General features: G+C 39.6%; 1 protein-coding gene across 4 annotated transcripts in view; it reads left to right on the forward strand.

Moving 5' to 3' along the window:
• Positions 1 to 2,796, forward strand: part of GRIK1 (glutamate ionotropic receptor kainate type subunit 1) — a 155,474-nt gene extending 152,678 nt beyond the window's left edge. For 2 of the 4 annotated variants that reach the window (XM_052674061.1, XM_052674063.1), the window contains one exon: positions 2,309 to 2,416. Coding sequence is in view for 2 of the 4 variants with exons in the window: in XM_052674060.1 (XP_052530020.1) it covers positions 2,309 to 2,464 (156 nt within the window). In the remaining 2 variants the exon portion in view is untranslated. Of the gene's footprint in view, positions 1 to 2,308 lie in introns of all 4 variants that reach the window. The other 2 variants (XM_052674060.1, XM_052674062.1) reach the window with 1 other exon arrangement.
• The last annotated feature ends 14,075 nt before the right edge of the window (positions 2,797 to 16,871 follow it).

A 16,871-nucleotide genomic window follows, 5' to 3' on the forward strand; every position in this document is an offset into this window, starting at 1 on the left:
GTCATGAAGTCAGATGCTGGAAAGCTCATAAACATCATGTCAGCAAATGTCTATGTGCAGGCGTAAATGACCTTCATGAGATTACTTTGCTGATATGAAATTAAAAGACATTGTGGTAATTGTCTTGTCTGACTAACACAAATCAGTTTTGAAAATTTGATTATAGGCATATTAACAAGGCTAATATTAACAATTATTTTTTTCTGTAGAAATCATCCCTGCATGAACATTGCAGAGATTGATGACTATTGTTAAGAGCACACACAGCATGCAAGTTGGTAAGAACAGGGGTAAACAATTAAGATCATTCCTACAAATGTTTAATATTTTCCTTTCCTTGTTTTCCATGGAGTTCCAGAATCATTTGGTAATCTAGATGTTGAAAGTTCAGTTAAAACTAAGACAGTAGAGAGAAATTATCCATGCCAAGGTAGTTAGTTAGAATATATATCTTTATTAGTTTGGAAATAAGTGGTGCTATGCTTTAAAAAGTCTGAAGCAATATACAAATAATTATGTATTAAAATGCTATCTGCTTCACCTGCTGCTTCCAGAGGGCATAGGGCCGCAGCAGATACCATTGACTCTAAACCCAGTAACATCAGAATTCCCATTTTACATTATCTAAAGGGTTATTTGAATGACAATTGCACAGTCCTGGCTATTACCAGACCTCAATTTGAAAAAAAGGTAGTACAGTGTCCTGGACCATGACTGTTATACTTTGGATCTGGCATGAATTTATTATAATTTGATTTATGTATACTAAAGAATTTCAAATGAGCAAAAATTAAACATCTCAAAGATAAAACTTTAAATTCCAGATGTAGAGCTTTATGGGATCTTTGCCAGCAGTTCATCCCACAAACTGGTGTGCTGACACCTGCAAGATCATATATGTTCAACCAGAGACACATTAATATACTGATGTCTTGGGCTCACTTGCAAAATCAGGGTTACACACTGCACCCACAGAATTCATATTGGACAGGAAGAAGCACAGCACGAGGAGTTCACTACTGAGGAAGCCCTTTGCTGCTTTAAATAAATGATCTAGCCTTTATCCAGGTTATCCTCACACTCTTTTGCCTCTGGAATACCTGGCTATTAGAAATGTTAGATTTTCTCTTCTTTTTCTCCTCTTCCAAAATCATACTGTGTTATACTTTTTTTAACCCTGTGTAACTGAAATCACCATTGAGTTAGTGGCTAAGGACTGAACACTGCTCCTCTTGCAGCGGTATCACTGGTAGAAGAGAATTTATATTTGATATAAAGAACTATGTCTGTGTGCTGTTGCTCTCATTTCACAAAGTAAACCAATTATAATAACAACATACAGTATACAACAATATTACATATATATATATAAACAATAACACAACCAGATGTGTCAAAACTGAGCAGTTCTGCAGTTCTAGAAAGGCTTTGGTAGGGGGATTTATTCAGCATGATTGGAGGTAAGGTGGTCAAAGCTTTGTTTCATGCTGCTACCATCACTTCATTTTATGCATCAATCTATATTTGCATGAAACGATCTTTTGCCTTGCTAGATACTTCCATTGAAAGCCTCTTTGTGTTTTTTGTGTTACAAGTAATTATTTCAGCAGAAGGTTGTAAAAGATTTTTCCACTTACTCAAAATGTCTTTGTTAATATTGGGATGGTGGAAAGAAAAAAGATTTCTGTTTGCTTTCTCAACTATTCAGCTACCTCATTCTTGTGGTAATTTCTCTCCTTTCTTTGACACAAAACATTTGAAAAAGACTCTTTCCAAGGAGAGAAGAGGACTGAGGAGTATGCTGTGTTTTGGAATTGCCTATTAATTTAGTGAAGAGAACATAACTAAGCCACAAAGAAATCTTTGTTTTCTTTAGTATTCACAATTCTGTGGGGCTAAGGTACATGTGATTTTTAAAAAAAGAAGATCTTTTTTTCTTTTAAGGTCAGAAGGAAAGTTACCTGTTGAAAAAGGGTAAGTTTTGTTATGTCAAGTCAACAGAACATCACAAATCTACCTATCTGTGTAGAATTTAAGAAATATTAATATCAGATTTAGTTAAGCCAAAATTAAATTGATTTCAGTGGAACCCAAGTTAGGCAAAAAAAAAAAAAAAAAGTGATTACAGACTTCACCTATTAGAAATTAGGGACTTGCTCAAAGCTGATAGAAGTCACCAGAGAAGCTTCCCGATCCTGCTTTTACGTGCTGAGATCCTTTTTTCATAAGAGCCATGATTTGGTCAGAGGGTATGGCCAAACTCTGGCTTCAGTGAAAAGTGTCTAATGCAATTTCTGTGTCCCAACAGTGTCTTTCTTTCAATGCTATAATGGAGGAGCTTGGCATTTCACTCAAGCATCAGAAGAAGTTAAAGAAAAGGTCAAGAACTAAGGCAAAGTCTTCATTCACAAGTATCCTTACTTGCCACCAGAGAAGGACACTGAGGAAAGAAACCATAGCATGAGCAGGAGAGGCTCCTGGAAAGAAATATCAGGAAGAAAAACAACAAAAACTTTGCTGCCTACAAGTTGATTGTGGTGGGATTTCTGAAATACAGACATTTACCTTGTTCTTCAGAAATTCTCTGTGGTTTCTTTTTTTAATCTAGAGGTACAACAGTTTAAATGCTCACATAGACTGATGTACTGCTACTAATCATCTGGGAAGTGTCTCATTACTTCTTTTGAGATGGATTTGTATGCTCACCTGGTTTGCATCTCTCTTCCCCTCCCCGTGCATTGCTGTATGTGCTTTCTAAATAAATAAATAAACAAGAGACAGGGATCTTTTTTCCAATACTCTGGAAGTGATATCTATTTTGTTTTTCTTTTGAAGAAAAGATTGCAGTCCTGCTAAGTACAGTTGTTTAGAAACTGGTGTCCAGATAACCAAAACAAGAATCTGTACAATTAACAAACAATGACTACAAAAATGTATAAAATACTGAGGCATCAAAGAACGAGTTATCCTTACTTTTCTCTGAAGGTTCTTATCTGTGACTACCTTGACTTCCTTATCTTCTCTCTTTCTTATTTATTTTAAAATGAGATAATATAGTAATGCCATGGCTCCAAGTGTTAGATGTTCAAAAGGAAAATCTGAAAATTACAAACGCAATGATCAGTGAACAAGCAAAGACAGCACTGACATCATCACAGTGCCACATTCTCCAGCTCCTAATACCAATAAAATTATTCCCAAAATGAACCTCAAAATGAAAATAACCTAGAAAATAGAGCAAAGAATATTCAATTTATGACAAGCCTTGACCAGAAAAATAACATCTGACAGAGATGTAGCCAATGCTCTAGATGGGGAACAGTACCTTGCTGTCCTACACATGTGGTTGGACATGGGTTCAAGGCAATCTCAGCACTATGACCACTCCTAGACTTAATGCAAGACTGAAAAAAAGGAACCAGAGAACTGAGCTACCAACTGCTTTTCTGGACAGTGCACAGAGCTGGGTCAGACTAAATCATGTCAACAGTATTTGCTTTAGACTTTGCTGATGTTCCTTACAGTGTTCAGCAAAGTGTCAGGTTTTATTATCCTTCTTATATTCGCCCAGGGAACTTATTGCTTACCACTGATTGCCTTATATCCATGTCCATTTTCTCTGCAAAGGAGACAGTACTTGTGGAAATTGTTGTGTGAAGAAATCTCTCCTCCATCGTTTCCTCACAGCACCACTCTGTGCAGCCCCTGCTGACTGCTTGGGTCAATCTGAAAAAGAATGACATTACTTACAAAAGCCTTGCTTGAGAAGTGATATGTTTCTATATTATTATAGGCAAGAAGATACCTCAGTTCACTTAGCTTTTCCACGAGAATTGCATATCCTAAAACGCATGACATTATCACTGATTTGCCCTACGCTTTCTATTATTACTCCATATTCTTCTCAAAACAGGATGCCCCAAACTAGATATGCTCTTCCATTTGAAGTTTCACCCACGTGGAGGTGGGCAAAAAAACTGCTTAACGTGTCTGAAAAGCAGTACCATTGTTTGTACACTTTGTGATGAGGTTTGCCTTGATGTGACTGGCTAAAGCAAGTGAGCCCTCAGTGTACAGGCAATGATTATGTCAGAGTACAGAATGAGGTTTTTTTTTTTAAATAGACTGATTCTCAAGTATCTCAGTTTGTTCAGATCAGTTTGTCCTCAGCCATGCTACAAGCCCGTTGAAGACAGAGTATAAAGGATATCAGCTACCCTATATATCCCTCCATTTTGGCAGTGGAGCTCTGGGAGTTAGTAGGACAGTTCCACATTTTCAGCCACCACACCGAATATGTCATTTGTCCATCATCCTACTTGTTTATGAAAATATCACATAGGATGGGATCAAAAACTTCTTAAAACTGAGGTGGAGGAGCTTTCCCCTCACCCGCAGGGCTCACTAAGCTGTTAAAGAAGAAAATTCATCAGATTAACAAGACCTGGATTTGACAGATTCATATTAACTCTTGCTCATTTCCAGCAATTATTTATGAAGAAGTTGGTTTGTACCAGTGTGTCCAGGCACCCACAGTTAAGCTATCTAGCTCAAAACTTCCTAGATTCTCATTTTTCTTCCTTTGAAGACATAAATTATGATTGCTGTTTCCAGCATTTCCTACTTATCCTCTATGAGTTTGTCTCAGAGAGCTCAGAGCATCCAGCCTCTAGGAAAGCAAAAACAGTCTTTTACAGTGACTACAGTAGAAAGCTCCAATCAGTTCCTGCTTTTGGGAAGCTTAGCGTCTTCCCTACTCCAGTAACATGCTGAGTTGATGAGTAGTAATTAAGAAAAAAGAGCCCCTGGCCCTCAGTGCTCACATAGGATCTCATAATATCGTACCTTTGTCTTTCTGAAAGTAATTTCTTTTATTTATGTCATCATCAAATTAGAACAGGGCTTCCAGACCACCATCATGATTGAAAAACAAGCTATTATTTTCCAGTCTGAGTAACTCTATCACTCTGCTAACCACAGCCTTCAGCTAAGATATTTTTAAATGAATAGGTTCAAAGTGATAAAAGATTTATAATCGGGCCCCTTTTTTTTCTTTTTCTTTTTCTTTCTTTTTTTTTTTTTTCTTAAGGATGACTCTTCTGTGGCTTAGACCTTAAGGCTGAGTTCCATTTTCTTAGGTATCTATTAATGTTTTCCTGAAACTAGGGGAGGGAGGTAGTGTTTTGTTTACTGCTTTTTACATTTCAGCTTTCCCATTAGTGGTCCACCCCTTAAAAAAAAAAGACAGGGAAAAAAGAAACTGTTTTTGCTGCCTGCATAGAAATACATGGAGAAACAGTAAATAGAGCATACTTGGATCTTCTTTTTTTTCTTTTTAGTAGCTTGAAAGACTCGCAGCGTATTAGAACATCTCTGTGTTAATCTCAGATGGCACCTTACCAAACTACACTTACTGCAAAGAAGCTAACCATCCTGCCATGATTTCACAAAGCAACACATCACTATGTGAGGCTGTGCCCTTCTCTGCCATCTGCAGGAATGAAGATTCATAATGGGTCATAAAATCCACTTCAACATAAATTTTCCCCAAAATGGGGTGGACGCTAGGTGAGACCTACTCAGTGAAATGTAGTTCCCCAAAAGCTCTGAGCAGCTGCAGACCACTAACACAACCCACTGCTCTGTTTCATTCTCTTGGTATTTTCATGGCAGCACTGTAATGGCCTGTAAATCCTTTGCCAATTGGCCTCCTTTTGAGAAACTACAGAAAGAATTAACAGTAGACAGTGCTGAAGAGCATAACAGGAGTTGAAGGGGCATGCGATCTCACTGTTTGCTCCTGCTTTAGGCCAGTAGTGGCCTGGTGCCTGCTTCTGACATGTCCCTGCACCAACACCTTGCATTAGCCATCAGCACTGCTCAGAGCACTCATGAATATGTGGGATGCCTGCACAGGGCCTTGAAACCAACCTACATCTCACCTTGGTTCAACAGAGTATTTGGTATTCCAGCCAGTTAAAACTGCATCTAAGAAAGATGCTTTGGGATCCATCTAAATCCCAGTAGTATTTCAGGATTCGGCCAAGTGTTTTTTCTGATTTGGAGCTGTGACCTTTCCTAACCTCTTCAAAACACACTCAGGTCACTGGTTAGACTGCTCATACACCATTCACAGGCAGGTCCCAGCTCCACATACCCATACGCATGCAGTCCATTTGCAGTTACACATCTCATCTTATTTTCTCTATGTACATTTGGTGTAAAACGAACAAAAATCTTTTTAAAAGCACCTTCACTTCTGTGTCACTGGAAACTATTTCCTTCAGTTTAGATATTAATTGTAAATTCATGTCATGACTGAGAAAGCTGTTTTGTCTTGAGGGAAGAGGAAAAAGCACAGGACAATCTCACACATCGACACGGTAGCAAACATGATTACTGTGACCTTTTCACTGTATCCCAATAAATATTTTTTCCTGCCTTTTTTCCTGCATGGCAGCATGCAGTACAAGATAAGCCTGATTAGAGATTATCCATTAGGAAAGCAAATGTCCTCATCAGATCTCTGTCTTGGCAGCAGCAAGCATGCATCCTCATTGTTTATAAAAGAGAAATACAATATTGACTGATGATGTTGAATGGCTTTAATGTGTTTCGTTCCAGAAATGGCCGTGTTTTGATGTTACCACTACCAACCAACAGACTGCAGTCTTACTAAGGGTTATTAAACATCCATTAAATTCCTTGAGAAAGTGGTAAGGCAGGCTCAGTGGAAAAGAGAGAATATTGGAAATATGTAAGCAACTGTTTAAGCTTTGTGCACAGGGCCCAGGCCAACACTATGATTGATAAGCTACTGCAAAACAAACGAGGATCAGCTTATTCCCTTCTGAGCTCCTTGTCAGAGGATTGCATCTTGCAGGACTGCTGTGAACCAGTAATCCCATGGGGCATTTATTGACTGCTGAGCTTGTCCCTTAATTGCTCTCTGTCAGGCTTGTGAGAGTCACAATTTCTCAAGGATCAGAACTGCCACTATTTAAAGATATGTCACTTACACCTGTCAAACAACTGTGATTTTAGTTCATCCCCATCTATTTATAAAGATGAGCATTTTTTGTCTGTTGAACTCTGGTTCTTGTTTGCCCCTCTTAACCTCCTCCAGTTCAAGTTCTGTTATCATTAATGCAATCGTTACACAGCCATCACTGGTAAAACATGAAGCTCGTCCCTGCATTTCTAGATTTTGACAGCCCAAGGGATGAAATCCACACATTGGTCACCCGTTCATGATGTGCCCAGAAACCAGCAGCAGCTGATAAGAGCCAGTGGCATGAGGCAACCTTACAGATATGGTAGCCTCCAGCTTGGACAAGCTGACATCTGGAGAAAAGCTGGGTTTCCAGCCTGACTGAATAATGAAAACAGTAGATACAAAGACCTCAGATACCACCCCCAAACTGCCTAGAAAGCCCTGGGCACAGTATCAGCTCTCTCAAGTCCCCATGAATATTGACAAGTAAGGATGCTGTCCCACAGTCTGCAGGATTGAACACGTATCAGCCCCACAAACACTGAGAGGATGGGGCAGGCACCTCATTCCCCCATCCAGCCCATAGGAGCCTTTTAGACACAGCTAGCCATCTTAAAAATTGTCTAGCCTTTTTATTGCTGTCACCCTGTGGCAAGCCATCTGTGCTCAATAAGGACTGCATGCTTTTATTCCTCCCCTCCCTCATGGTAGAGGAGGAATGCTCAGTAAGAGAAAGAGTATCACAAGCCATTGGTAGTATGTGGGCTATTCTGCTCTGACAGGACAAAAAAACTCAGCATGCTGATCATGCTGCTGGGTCATTTAAAGGCCCCTTACAACTACACCTTCAGCTGAAGAAATACATTGGAAAGAGACTACTAGAGAAGGAAAGTATCTTGAACTAGCCAGTAGAGCCATAAATTTCATATAACAGCTGAGAGTGCTGACACCAGCCCAGCAGGAGCATGCAGGTGCTAGACACCAAGCGCTGTGCATTAGCCTAATGAATCACAATTACAGAAACACCTGAACCAAATAACGCTGTGCTCATCCTTTCTGAAATGCATACAAGCATGAAGCAGCTTGTAACGCTCCCTCGACTCCCCAGTGGTTTCATACAAGGTGCTGTTTGGAAGCAGTTAGGTTTGCTTCAGAAAGATCCACGTCGCTTTATTGAGCACACATTTTTAGCCAAGATTTTCTTTCAACTCTGGGCTCCACACAGCACCACCCTAAATCAAACCCTATCTCCAAGACACTGCCCAAACGCTCCTTGAACTCCAGCACTGGGGACCGTGCCCACAGCCATGTGGTGCAGATCCTTTCCCTGGCCCCCAAAATGCTTACAGCAGGGAGGACTTTTCACCGTGACTCCCATAAGGAGAATTACTAAGGATGGATAAAGTGCTAAAAGCTGGGGTTACTGATTGCAGAGTAAGGTGATGGGGTACATTTACAATGTTACTGGGTCTGCTCTCCTCTTGCAGATGAGCTCTGTACCACTCATCTGTTGTTCAGATTGCTGAACAGTTTAAATAACACAGCTATTCATTAGCTGACGCTTTTACATATCCTTTGGGTTCTGACCACAACTGACATCATACACCTTCTACTTATAATACATGCAGTCAAGGAGATTCTGTAAGAGACCTAGATTTTCTTTTTCCAGTTGGGTTTTTTATAAAATAAAGCTGTCACATGGGTGTGGGTTTGGTTGGTTGGTTGGTTGATTTTTTGAGGTTTTGGTACTTAGTTTTCTGAAAAAACCTGTACATTCAGCAAAAGCAACCCATGGTTTTTGAAAACTGTGAGAAAAAAGCAACCCTTCAGCAAAGATTTTCAAGCGATCAATTAGGACATCCCAAAAGCAAACAGAGTTTTTCATCCTAGAGCTGCCTACAGTCTCATCCTGAAAGCAGCAAGGCTAAGAAAAAAATCTAATCTCAAAAAACAGGCAGGACCAGATGAAAGCACTGTGGATGATATTTCAACCTTGTGGAGGGGTGAAGCAAACTAGCACAACTGGAGGGAGAAAAAACATATCACAGGGAAATGGATTACCCCAAAAGTAAACAGTGAGCATTAGCTTCTTAGTGTGATTTAACTCTAATTCCTTACCTATCACGTCTCTGAAAACAGAGAAACAAGTTCACATTTAAAGCAGCCTGTTAAAGGTAACCCTAATACATTTCCTATGAAGGTCTTCGCTGTTCCACAATCCCTTTTTTCATTTTTAATAGCATTTATTCTGTGAACAAATTGAATTTTATATAAATATGATTGTCCCCAAAAGAACACTGATATTTGTCTTTCATTTGATAGTAATCAAATGTTCAGGTTTTATATGGATGTGCTTGGAGAAGCAGAGGGCCGAACTCTTCCCTGACACGTGGAAAGAGATGCAGAAATGTTTGAAAAAATAGTATGATTTGTAAAGTTCCTGCACCTGCAAAAAGTAAATACCATGCCTATATTGAATCAAACTAGCAAGCTAATTTAATGGTGCCTATTCAAGTGTGCACCATATTTCAACAATTATTTTTTAAATTATAGCATTTGCAAGTGCCACTGGGGGAGACCAGTGTAACCTTTAATGTCTGGAGGCAGATTTCCAACAGGCAGCTCCAAAAACTGTGGGGAACCTTAGGTTCTTTGTGGCCACTTCCTTGCTTAGAAACTGTTGTCCCACACCTAATTAAATGACAAGGCCAAACAGAAGGAATTTTTCTCCTTGTTACAAACAGCACTGAATCTTGCTCCCTTCAAAGAAATCAATGTCTCTTGAGAAGGCACAGCCTTAAATACTCAGAGGAAGACAAACAGGTTGCCCAACAAGCAAATAGCAAGAAATACTGCTGTCACAGTTACCTTAAGCTTCAGTCACCCTTCTGCAGGTCAGCACGTTTACAGTTTCTTAATTGCTAGTGCAGTAGTTCTTCATGGGCTACCAGCTCTAAATGAAAATGGAGGCTTTATATCGGAAGGAATGATGTCTTTAGCAGTTAATCTCTCTAATCACAGGGTTTCCTAACTGCTAATCTAGCATTTTGTTATCCAACAGGGATTTACCCGGTTTCATTCAATCAGATTGTATGTCAGATTAACGGCTTGCTCAGAGGGCAGAGGCTGGGTATCAGTGTCTCGTGGGCTGGGGCGAGAGGATGTGGAGGACATCTGCACTGTGCAAATCCTCCCAGAGGATTTCCCACTCAGAGGTGTTGGGTAGGTTGCCATTTATTTTTTAAAACCATTGTGCACCCTGGTGAATCCACATCTTCAGCGGAACAAAAAAACGAAGTGATTGTGCTTTTTATTTTTTTTTTTTTAAGAGTGAAGAAGAGAAAGCACAAGGATCGACTTTCATACGCATTTGACAGATGCTTCTCTTGTCAGAAAGATGTCACTCAGAAAAGACAGTTTTCTTTAAAGATTCGCTTGTTTTGTGCTTCCATTACTCTTTCTTCAAAACAAACAGAAGTTTAGTTATATTTTTTAAAAATTTAAATCCAGTTTCATAATAGATTAAATAATCTTTCTATGATGATTGAATCAGAGTCTGAGCATTTCTGGAGGATGCTTTGAAGTGTGAGAAAAGCTTTTCTGGCATGCTGTCACTGTTCCTTCTCTTCTGTAACTATTATCTCTCTTTCTTCATACAAAAAATATCACCCCAATCAGGGATTGAACTCTGCCAGGTAATCTTTTCTATCCATTACATGTCTAAGATATCTGCCCATTTCAGCGTGTTTCTGGAATAAAATATCTGCAACCCATTTGGAAGGCCATCTGATAGTGCAGTGATATAAAGTCAGATATAAAGGCTTACCTGACTGCTTAATTAGTGACAGAAAACTTGCTCAATTATTGATGCCTAAATTATCTTTTACTGTTTCTGTTCTTAGCATGCAAAGTACCCACATCTGCACTAACCTTGGGTACAGCTGTTTTAAATGTCTAGTCTTGTTTCCTACAAGAAAATAGTTGAACTGGAAGACAATCCTTGACAGCAGCATAGTGACAGAAGCCATAATCAAAATAAAATTGTCTTCATGCAATAAATAATTTTTTTTTGTTCTGTAGAAGAAGTATCTGGTTTGATAAGAGGAGGAATTTCTTCCGAGCAAGAGCAGTGCTGCAGTGGCACAGGCTGCCTAGGGAGGTGGTGCAGTCACCGTCCCTGAGGTGTTCAGGAGCCGTGTGGATGTGGCACTGAGGGACGTGGGCAGTGGGCGTGGGGGGGTGGGCTGGTGGTTGCACTGGGGGATCTTAGAGGTCTTTCTCATATTTTATGATTGTATGACTATTTATTCTTTCTACTGATTTAAATGAATCTAATGCTTAGTGAAAGACAGTCAACAGGAGGAAACATGAATTATTTATATGGTTTTCAATTTTGTCTCTGCGAGTAAGCTACCAGAGCATCAGCAAAATATCCACCTAACATGCATGGCTTTTTAAAGAAAATTAAAGCTGGAAAAACATGAAAAAATACTGGAAAATGCACTGTCCTACTTCTGTTGGAAATGCCATCCTGAAATCAAGTACTTGTAATAGCAGTTTAGCTTACTTTCTTACCAGAGTATAGAGTAGTGAGGCTGAAGATGTTCTTTGTCCCATGCAGGCATGTACCCATGAAAGCAAGCTGATAGCGTTCAACAGGAACACTAGAGAAGGATGCAGAATTGACTACAACTGGAAGCCATTTTAATCTGTATACTGTTGCCACAGCTAGCATATCTAAATTGTGCTGAATTATGCAGTGGCATCAGCTTTGTTTGTTTGTTTCCATATTAGAATCTATTTTGCAAGATAGACACACGCCCTTCTTGCCCAGTACCAATTTCCATTCTGGCTTACCCAACTTTAATTACTTGAAATACATCTCTTGGACTGAAATTCATCAGGTTTCTGAGAGGTGGATACTTGTTTCTGATAAGCAAAATGTAAATTGTTTCTACACTTAACAGACTATCTGGATGGCTGTCAGCTGTTCTGTGAAAAAGATTGAAACTAAGGTAGCTGATAGCAAATCCAAATTTTTTTTAAAATGACAAGCTGTTACTGTTGGAAAGATGGTAAACTTACATCAAGAAATTAATTCTGTGAGTTCATCAGCATTAACCTATTGCAAGACATGCAATACTGAGCTGCTTTTCTATGTAGCAGTGGCACAGCAGGCAGGAAGCTTACAGACAAATTATTTTTAGCCACTGAAGAACCAACTCATTCGTACACCAAGTGGGTTATATGTCTAATAAAAGCCTGTCTACATCTCCTTTATAGTCCCAAGGAACCAGTTCTTCGGGAAAATATCACACTGAACAAAAGGTCAAAACCGGCATTCAGTATTTTATTATCAATTCACCATTTTCATAAATAATTTGAACGGTGGAAGACAATAAACATTTGCAGAGTAGCCTGACTCGGCAGTATCAACAAACTCTCAGGAGGGCTCCTTGAGCTGGCAGCTCTGCCTGGCATACAGCTAGGACCAGCTCTTCCCTGCTAGCCTGGGACAACATGTAGCTCACGAGGACACTGCTGCACTGAGTGACCTCCTACTTCTACTTTTGCTAATGCTTGCAATGCCGAAATGCCAGTATGGATGCAGTGATCCCCTCTCAAACATGGACACCTGAACAGCCCCCAGGTGGGCACTGTTCCTCCCTACATAGTGCTCAGGAAAAGGGTCTGGCTTGGCCCCACCATGGGTTCCTCACCGAGTCACTACTGATAGGAAGAAGGTCCCATCCAATGGCTGAGTAAACCAGGGAATTTAATGAGGCCAGACAGCGATGTGCTAGAACATACTTCATTTAATTAGTTGCATGCAGCTCATAGCATGCTGCAAGTTCCCACACTCTACAGAAAGAGATAAACTGCATCTCAAGAGCTAGAAAGCCCAGATAACACATTTCAGCAAACTCGTCCAGCCTGACCACTTGTATCACAGAGCAATGAGCTGAAATAAAAGTGGTTCCTGCTGATGGTTAACTAATGACAATTAATCAGGGCATGCATAAAGCAAAGTAGAGACTCATAGTGCAGCTATGAGGCAGAAGTGTGATTGACAGGAAAAATGTACTGAAAAGATGTTATGACTCCAAAAACCACCCTAGGGCAGGGAAGATTTCCTCAGAATGATCAGAAATAAGCTTGCCATGGAAAAGCAGAGATTGAAAAGCACTGGGCACAGAGTTGGCAAGAAAAGGGAGATGTGAAGCAAGTTGGCTTGGTGGAGTGGATCTGTCACAGAAGAATGAACAATCACCATGAGTGCATCAAGGCAAAGCCACACTCCAATCACGTTGCACCATAAAGCAATATGCATTTCCAATTATAAGCAACTCCAACTCTATTCTTATGCCTCCTTTGTCAGAAAAAAATATTCTAGTAATTGGAAAAAAACCTGACAGGGTTCTCAAATAAAGATGGCTCAGCAATGTACCTTTCACCCAACCTTCATCCTGAATGCTGTATCCTGAGAATGCTGGGTGGTTAGGTTCCCTTTACATGCCCTCAGTTGAAATCATACTTTCTGCTTCCTGGAATGGAAGCCTTGAGAGAACAAATGTGGTGGGGGAAAAAAAAAAAAAAAGAAAAGGAATTGACAAGCAAGCAAGAGAAAGGGAAGAAAGAATGGAGATAGGTGGCATAACAGGTAAGCTCAGTGCAAAAGAAGTAGAGCTGGTCTCACCTAGAGCTCAAGGGGACTGTATTTTGAAATAAACAGAAAAACACTCAATTCCTTCACATGTCATTCTACTTAGAATGAAATACAGGGAAAAATCCAGGGTAGTGGTAACTATACAGATATTTTCTCTTTAAAGGTTAGACCAAATGTATTTCCTAAACCAGTGACATGGACCTACAAAGAGGATAATTTTATGCAGCAAGAAACTCCTGGGTAGAGGATAGAAAGTACAGCTATGTTAATAAGATCAAATATGTCCTTTCTGTATAATCCACACATCTGAAATTATTTATAGCAGAGCTATGCTCAGACTAAATCAGCCAACTCACGTGTATGAAGTGACTTTCCATGAAAAATATTTTCTACTTTTAGCCAAAGTTAACAGTTTTCCCAGAATTTACATGAGGATCTGCATGCTATTTACACTTGGTTAACTATTGTTTGGTAGACTGTTTGTGCAGTGAATTGCTGACATTTTGAAAGCAGCTATCTGATGATTTAACATAGACCTGAAGTGTGACCTTTGGTTTATACAAAATGCATATAAAGTGGGTAAAATGAGTTGCTGAACTTATCTCATGTGTCTTGTCTAACAGCTAGTCTTCCTTTTTTTTTTTTTTTTCTGGTCTCCTCTTCCCTGAACTTCTCTGAAGGAAGATTTTGGTGTTCTGTTGTTTTTCTTTTTAATACAGATTTGAGCATTATACATTCTGCAGTGCTGTTTCAAAATGTCCCTAAACCAGATGCCAATCCAGAGACAAAGTAGTAGCAAGACACATCATTCTTAATATTAATAGATTATCATTGTTTATTCAATTTAGCCAGTGTTGTTTTGGTTGTTTTTTTTTTTTTAATAAATGACTTGGCTTCTACGCTTATTTAAGAAATCCATCATCCCTGCAAGTATCCACACACCACGGTAGTTTAAGTGTGATATTATTTTTCATCTGAAGCTAGAAAAAGAAATGCAAGTATTTATAAGGTTAGGTTTAGCCACTGAGATGAAACAGGAGATGGGTGTCAACCTATTCTGTAGTGCCTGTCAGACTGATTCACAGGTATACCACCAGAAGAAATATAACATGCAGGACTGTTTGAAACCAGACACATTTTTGCTTTGCATGCATACAAGAATTGGTGTGCATTTGTTCTTCTACATGTTTGCCTTTATGCTTAACAACACACACCTGTTATCCTTACTTCAGTGCTTCCACGTAATTCCGTGTGATTCCAAGCACAAATACACTTTTTCTATCTATACAAATTTTCTTCTTAGTAAGACTCAAAATTTCTCTCAAAATTCACTATTTTCTGCTCCTAGTCAAACATATGTCCAAGTTTCCTTAAGCAGATACTGTACAGCTGTTTTTTCTGCTGCTGCTGCTGCTTTTTAGAGGCTTTTCTGTGATCTTTAAAAATTGTAGGAAGTTTATGTATCAATAGGAACATGCAGTTAAAGGTTGCACAGGGATTTTCCTTTCAAATCTGACCTTTCAAATGTTATTGAAAAAAGAGCACTGTAATGAGATATTTATATGCAGGATCTTTTCTGCTCTTTCTAGACATATTGCAATCCTACGTAGGTGAGACAGAAAAGTGAACTAGGAGTCTTGAGAGGTCATTTAGTTCCCCTGCATCAAAGCAGAGCTTCTGATATCCACACATTCCTGGAGGATGTTGATCTTTAAATCTTCCAGTCAAAAAGAACCTGAATGTCTCATGTTAGTTCCCTTCTAGGGCAGAAGTATGACAATTAGATGTTACCTAAAGGTTTTTGCTTAGTAAGTAAACAAGAAAGAAAACTTTTTAAAAATATATCTTTTTCTGTTGATTAGATCAATAGCAGATGTCACTCAGAAAGACCTAGACAAGCTCAAATGAGGCCAAGAGAACCTCATGAATCATAGAATCTAGAATTGCTCAGGTTGGAAAAGACCTTAAAGATCAAGTCCAAATACAACCTAACCATACTACCCTAACAACCCACCATCAGGTTCCACAAGTCCAAGTGCAAGGTCTTTCATCTGGGTTTTGTCAATCCCCACTGTCAGTACAAGCTGGGGGATGAAAGCATAGAACATAGCCCTGCTGAAATGGACTTGGGGGGTACTGGTAGATGGCAAGCTGGGCATGAGCCAGCAATGTCTCCTCAGAGCCCAGAATGCCAACAATATTTTGAGCTGCATCAAAAGTAGCATGGGCAGCAGGTGGAGGGAGGTGTACCTGACCCTCTACTCTGCACTGATGGGGCTTCACCTGCAGTACTGCATTCAGATATGGAGTCCTCAGTACAGGAGAGACATAGACCTGTTGGAGTGTGTCCACAGGAGAGTCACAAAGATGATCCAAGGGATGGAACCCTTCTCCTATGAGGACAGGCTCAGTTTTTTACAATAAGGGTAGTGAGGCAGTGGAACAGGCTGCCCAGGCAATTGGTGGATGCCCCATCCCTGGAGACACTCAAGATCAGGCTGGTTGGGGATCTGAGCACTTGATGCAGCTACAGGTGTCCCTATTTATTGCAGGGGAGTTGCACCAGATGGACTTTAAAGGTCCTTTCCAACTCAAACGATTCTACGATTCCTAGTAGAAGATAAAAGAAAATAAACGGTACATGGCTCAGAAATCTAATCCCATAAACTAAGGAAGATCCATGGGAGAAAAGGAAGATAACATTGACCTCAAGCTGTTTATGGAAAGCAGTATATGGAGGTATTTATTTCCTGTTTCCTAAAGGTTTTCCAATCTTAACTTAGGTTGCAAGATATATTGCAGACACAGGGCCAGATGCATGCAGTCAGTTTTTGAAGAAGCCAACAATTCTTCATCCTTACTCAAATCCTGCCCTTTCCACCTCTAGCTCCACATGCCAGACTGACATTTGAGCTCTTCACTATTGAGCAACTGAGGAAGCTAAACAAATCTGGAACACTGTCATTGAGGCAAAATAAATAAATAAATAAATAAAAAATTCAAAGGTTTTTCCAATAACCTAAATACATAAAATGAATACAAAATGTGTGTGATTTCACAGCTCAACTAATTTCCCAAAAAAGACCCTAAACTGTTGGTAAAGCAGCAAATCAAGAGCTGTGGATTTCTGCGGTTGCCTGTAAGTCTCAGAGGCAGCAGTTGTTGATAGGCATGCAGTTTCCTATAACCTCTCATCTGCTGAGAAACTGG

The sequence above is a fragment of the Tympanuchus pallidicinctus genome, unplaced genomic scaffold, assembly GCF_026119805.1.
Source record: "Tympanuchus pallidicinctus isolate F22 unplaced genomic scaffold, pur_lepc_1.0 scaffold14, whole genome shotgun sequence".
Lineage (NCBI taxonomy): Eukaryota > Metazoa > Chordata > Aves > Galliformes > Phasianidae > Tympanuchus > Tympanuchus pallidicinctus.